The sequence below is a fragment of the Mus pahari genome, chromosome 16 (assembly GCF_900095145.1).
Source record: "Mus pahari chromosome 16, PAHARI_EIJ_v1.1, whole genome shotgun sequence".
NCBI lineage: Eukaryota > Metazoa > Chordata > Mammalia > Rodentia > Muridae > Mus > Mus pahari.
This window is the reverse complement of record NC_034605.1, coordinates 17,851,479-17,857,837: the sequence shown is the minus strand read 5'-3', so window position 1 is coordinate 17,857,837 and position 6,359 is coordinate 17,851,479. Positions and strand designations below refer to the sequence as shown.

The 6,359-nt window shown below is 41.4% G+C and overlaps 1 protein-coding gene across 1 annotated transcript in view; it reads left to right on the top strand.

Moving 5' to 3' along the window:
* Tbce (tubulin folding cofactor E) overlaps window positions 1–6,359 on the top strand; it is a 36,166-nt gene that overhangs the window by 3,933 nt on the left and 25,874 nt on the right. The window contains exon 2 of the mRNA XM_029547679.1: window positions 4,712–4,842. Within this exon, the coding sequence (XP_029403539.1) occupies window positions 4,743–4,842 (100 nt within the window). The 5' untranslated portion in view covers window positions 4,712–4,742. The remainder of the gene's footprint in view (window positions 1–4,711; window positions 4,843–6,359) is intronic.

Sequence of the window (6,359 nt, the reverse complement as noted above, 5' to 3'; positions counted from 1 at the left end):
AGCAACCACATGGTGGCTCATAACCATCCGTAACAAGATCTGGCGCCCTCTTCTGGAGTGTCTGAAGACAGCTACAGTGTACTTACATATAATAAATGAATAAATCTTTTAAAAAAAAAAAAAAGAGTTTACTACCATTTGGGAATTGGTCTGTGAACTGTAGTTGAATCCAAAATTAAGGTATATGATTTAGTCATCCCCAAAGAAACAGGCTTGTTGAGACAACAGGGTTTTATAAATGCTAATGAGAAGACTGTTGTCTTGTTTGGTGTGAAAGTAAGCCAGGTCTGCTATCCATTGATGTTTTCTACTAGCTTTTTATGTCATTGCTTTTAAATTTTCTTTTTTAAGATTAATTTTCATTTTATCTGTATGTGTATATAAGGTATGTATGTGCACCACATGTATGCAGTGCACCAGGAGGCCAGAACAGGGCATTGACTCTCCTGAGACTGGACTTACAAATAGTCGTGAGCTGCCATGTGAACGCAGGGTTTTGAACCTGGGTTCACTGGGCGAGCAGCTAGTTGTCTTAACCACTGAGCCATCTCTCCAGCCCTAGTTTTAATTTTTCTCTGTGCTTATGTTATGGGTGATGTCGTAACCACAGCTTAATTCCTGGAACTTTTGTTTGTTTTGGTTTGGTTTTAGAGATGTCTTTATGTAGTCCTGGCTGTTTGGAAGCTTAGTATATAGACCAAGTTGGCTTGAAACTCACAGAGAACTAACTGCCTGTGCCTCTAGAGTTCTGGGCTTAAAGGTATGGGCCACCACACCCCAATGCAGACAATTTTATAAATCATAGTTTTTATTAGGGTCTATAAAAATATTCAGAGGGTTAAGTTACTGATCAAAATCTGCCCTGATGTGGAAAAACTTCTTCCACAGTGGCCTTGAGACCACCGGAGTCAGTCATGCCAGACCATTTCCTCCTTGTTTATTATGTGCTGCAGGATTTCTGAATCGGCCTCCTGACCCTCATCCACCTCAGTTATAAATCAGATTCATCTTCAGTGCATCATGGAGAAGGAATGTGGTGTTCTGTATTGGTCCATGAAGAGGACTTTTTCTTTGTTCATAATTGGGTCACAATGTAAAGGAATCAGATTCTCTAGAGGTTGGCTTCTTTTAATATTGAAGGCAATACCTACTCCACCTTTGGTTACCAGTGTCATCAGTCTCCTCAGACTGGCTTTTGACTTGCTTTTGTTGAAGGAGACCACAGAAAGCAACTTGATGCTGGAGCTGGTACACTTCCCATTACTCCCCTAAAGAGAATTATTAGTTTTCTCCTCTTCGTTTTCTTTTTTCTTTTCTTTTCTTTTCTTTTTTTGTCCTGGGGCCTCCCTTATACTAGGCTACTGCTCTACCACTAAACTCTACCCCCAGCCATGGTAGGGTCTTGTCTGTGCTGATCTTTAATATTTCATTCTCCTGCCTCAGCCCCGGAATAGCTGCGGTTATAGGCCTGTGGGTCTGGCAGGACTTTGCTGTGAGACTTACTGGCTTATTGTATTTATCCCAATCGTCTCCTGAGACACTTGTTCAGCCCAAACCTTCAGAGTCATTATGACTCAGCATTTTTATGTGTTCATATCAGCTAATTCTCTGACAGTCAAAATATGTCCAGATCTTCAAGCCATTTCTTAACAACACTCACCTGTTTAAAAAAAAAAAAATGGCAGTGTCTCTCGTAAGATTACTGTTCCCTAACTACTATTCACAGTTTTTTCTTGTCATTTAGCATCAAAGAATCTACAGGGATTTTTTTTAAGAAAGTAAGATAACCTCATTCCTTTGCGGTTTTACTCTGTAGACTAATCTTTAAAGTGGTCCCCAGAGTCCGGACTGACCTGGCCCTGAATCATCCTTGACCTGTCGAGTGCTAACTCTTTTTTTTGTTTGTTTGTTTTTGTTTTGTTTTGTTTTTCCAGACAGGGTTTCTCTGTGTAGCCCTGGCTGTCCTGGAACTCACTCTGTAGACCAGGCTGGCCTCGAACTCAGAAATACACCTGCCTCTGCCTCCCGAGTGCTGGGATTAAAGGCGTGCACCACCGCGCCTGGCGAGACAGGTTCTTACTATGTAGCCATATCTGGCCTGAAACTTGTAGTGTTCACCAGGCTGACCTCAGACTAGCAGAGATCTACTCTCAAGTGTAGGGTTAGAAGCATTCACTACCACATCCAGCTGTCTTTGTGAATTTTACAGGCCTAGATACTACATAGAAGGATCATTTGGTGTCTGTCCTTAAGGTCGAGTCACACGTTTTGGTGTATTTACCACACTCTTCATTTTGATGAACACTTAGATATTTTCCCCTCATTTTAGGGGTGTTAATGAATAATTCAGTTGTAAACATATTTGTAGAGCTAGCTCTTGATTCCATGTTTTTCTTTGCAAATTGTTTTAAGGAAGTACGGTCACTTCACTATCAGGAACAGGAAACAACTGAGTACGGTGGTACATAGAGTTTTCAGTGAGTGGCTTGGGAAGCTGAAGCAGGAGTTCAAGGCGAGCTTGGGCAACACAGTAAGATCTTATCTAAAAGCAAACAATGGAGCCTAGGGATGTGGTTCAGTGAATGCAGTGTTTGCTTAACATGAACAAAACCCTGCACCATCTCTGGTACCACCTAAGTCTGCACAGGTCTGATCTCAGCACAGGGAAGGTGATAGCAGGAAGATCAGAAGTTCAAAGTCATCACCAGCTACAAAACAAGCGCAAGGCCAGCCTAGCTGCCCTAGTGAACCTGTTTTGAGCATGTGCGTATGCACATACACATGCACACACACATGCAAAACACACTCACTCAACAAAAAAAGCCTGCTAAAACAAAAGGAAAAATGAGCAAGATATGTAAGTGGGTAGTTCAGGGAAAAGGAAACCTGACCAGATGCTCATCTTCTGTTATCACTGGATGGAATACATGGCTTACAGATCTCACTCAGCACCAGAGCACTTCTAGGATGCCTCAGGTCTTGGATTTGATCCCCACAAACAACAAAACAAACAAAATGCATACACTGCTAAAACTTTGTGGGTGTTCTTTGTAGGCAAAGTTGTTAGGATACAAGGGTTCATATCTCATATTCTCCTGATAGGACTATACATTGGAACAACCATTATAAAAGTACATTTGATATTAGCTATCAAAAAATTAAATGCATATTCCCTTTGGTCAGCAGTCCCAGACTAATAACAAGAAGCTGTGAGTTTCTAGCAAGATAACTCCTTGCTCTCCTGTTTGTGGAATTCTAGAAATAGAGTTCTCTGCCAGGCATGGTGGCACACGCCTTTAATCCCAGCACTCGGGAGGCAGAGGCAGGTGGATTTCTGAGTTTGAGGCCAGCCTGGTCTACAAAGTGAGTTCCAGGAAAGCCAGGGCTACACAGAGAAACCCTGTCTCGAAAAACCAAAAATAAATAAATAAATAAATAAATAAATAAAATAAACTCCTCATCTGTCTGGTCTCTGCCCCTCTTTCATTCTATGGATTACCTACACTGCTACTGGTATATCTAAAACATGGCTTTTGGAAGTCTGACCATCTTGGTGCTTACTCCCAAAAGACTAAAGTGTGAAGGAAGTCATATCCAAGCTGAGCATGTGGCACGTTTGTAATGCTGTCATCACTTTGGAAGCTGGGTCAGGAGGATCAGGCATTCAAGGTTGGCTTATATGAGAGATCTTGCCTCCAGAATAAACTGGGCAGAGTGGCAGGTGCCTGTAATCCTAGCACTTAAGTGGATTTTAATACCCACCCCTTAACTACATAGTGAGATTGAGGCCAGCCTGGGCTGGGTTACGTGTCTTAAAGAAAAAGCAAAAAAGGGATATTAACTATAAATATATCATCATACCTCAAATTTGAGTTTTTCATTTTTTGTTACTCTTTTCCTGAGCTAGGGTCTCATGTATCTCAGGCTGGCTTCTGACTGCTAGGATTAAAGGCATGAGACACTCTGCTTTGTGGATGCTAGGCAAGCACAGACCAACTCAGCTAGATCTTCCAGGTCCATTGTTCTTTTGTGTGTGTGTGTGTGTGTGTGTGTGTGTACACATGGGAGCCAGAGGTCTACTCTGCCTTACTCTATCACTCTCCATTTTGCCTTTTGAGAGAGGGATGATCACTAAACATGGAACTCACCAGTTGGCAAAACTGATTAGCCAGTAAGCCAAAAGAATCCTCTTGTTTCCTCTTCCCAACTCCGTAATTATAGGTGTATACTGTCACATTTAGCTTTTTCTGGGGATCTAAACCCAGGTCCTGATGTGTGTATAACAGGCACCTTACATAGTAAGCCATTTTCTTCAGCCCCTGATTGGGATGGGAAACTTTGGCTGGGTGTAGTGGCTAATATCTGTCATCCCAGCACTTGAGTAGCAGAGGCAGAAGAATTTGCTATATGTAGTTTAAGAGCTTGAGGCCAGGGCTGGTGAGATGGCTTAGTGGGTAAGAGCACCCAACTGCTCTTCCAAAGGTCTGGAGTTCAAATCCCAGCAACCACATGGTGGCTCACAACCATCCGTATGTAACAAGATTTGACTCCCTCTTTTGGAGTGTCTGAGGACAGCTACAGTGTACTTACATATAATAAATAAATAAATAAATAAATCTTAAAAAAAAAAAAAAAAAAGAGCTTGAGGCCAGCCTAGACTACAATTTTTGCTAATTAAGTTCTTGTTCATTTTTCCTGTTTTCCTCCCTAGAGCTCCTATTGTGGATTCCTGCTGTCTTATAATGAGTGACATTTTGCCATTAGATGTCGTTGGTAGAAGAGTTGAAGTTAATGGAGAATACGCAACAGTGCGCTTTTGTGGTGCTGTTCCTCCTGTGGCAGGTAAGCTATGGAAAGCTTCAGTCACTTCTATGTAAACACCTTAGTAGTGTTTAGCATACCAATATTGAACTGGGTGTGGTCTCACACGCCTTCAGTCCCAGCACTCTGAAGCAGAAGAAGGTAGATTTCTGAGTTCTAAGCCAGCCTTTTCTACATGGCAAGTTCCAAACCAGCTGGAGTGACACAGTCTCCAATATAGAAATTATATAAAATAAAAAATCAGTTTTGAGGACTGTGCCAGCCAACTTGCAGACACGTAGTTTTATTTGGGGGTCATTGCATTATATATGTATATGACTTGTTGACTAATTCACCCAAAATTTTAGTTTTTCACATCATGTATACACATCTTGGAATGTTACAGTTATTGCCCAATACAAATGAAGTAAAGAAAGAGTTGAGTTCTGGGCCAACCAGATCTACATAAACCATGTCTCAAAAGAGAAGGATGGAGATGACTCAAAAGAGGTGGTGGTGGAGGAGGAGGAGGAGGAGGAGGAGAAAGAAAGAAAGAAAGAAAGAAAGAAAGAAAGAAAGAAAGAAAGAAAGAAAGAAAGAAAGAAAGAAAGAAAGAAAGAAAAGACTAGACTTCCTGTATTTATGTACTGAAAGACTTAATTTTGTTAAAACTTAAAATTTATCAGTGGTCAAATATTTAGTTTTAATTTTTTCCCTACAAAAATCCCAACAGTGATTTTGTTTGTTTTTATTATTTGTGTTTGTATGTGTGTCACTTTTCATGATACCTGCTGGAGTTGTTTCTCCCACGCTGTGGAACCTAGGTACCACTGAGAGACCCTGTCTCAAAAACACAAGGCAAGGGCTATGGCTCAGCAGTTAAGAGTATTTCCTGTTCGTGGAGGAGACCTGAGATCAGTTCTAGCACTTACATCAAGTAACTGTAACTCCATTTCCCGGGGTCAGACACTTCTGTCCTTCTTAGGAACCTGCACTCTCATACTCATCCTTAGTCAGTTGCTGGATGGCTTTCATTTTTTTAGACTTTATGCCCAAGGGGCTGGCAGCTCTACTGCCCATTCTGCTGTAGTCTTACCCTCCTCGCAGGTTTCTGTCTGGGACAATCTTTTTCTTTGAGGGCATTTTTCTCTTGCATTTTTTGGACTGAAATTAACCTGTATTTCATCTTCAATTTTTCCCCCCTCAGACTTTTTGTTGTGATGGTAGTTACAGGTATTTAGGGTAGAATTTTCCATTTTAATCATATGTTGACTATAGTTAAGAGTTATGATTATAGTTTTGAGTTATGATCTGACATTAGCCAGTTTATGAAGTGGTCAGTTCAACAGAGAGGGAGTGGGAGGGGGAAGGGAGGAGGGGGGGAGAGACAGCGAGACAGAGAGAGACACAGAGAGAGAGAGAGAGAGAGAGAGAGAGACAGAGAGAGACAGAGAGAGAGAGAGAGAGAGTTAGAGTTTAACTATTCATGTGTTCTGGGGTTTTGGTAGCTTTTTAGCCCACATAGCCTATTATTGCATTGTTTAATTGGGGTTCCCAGG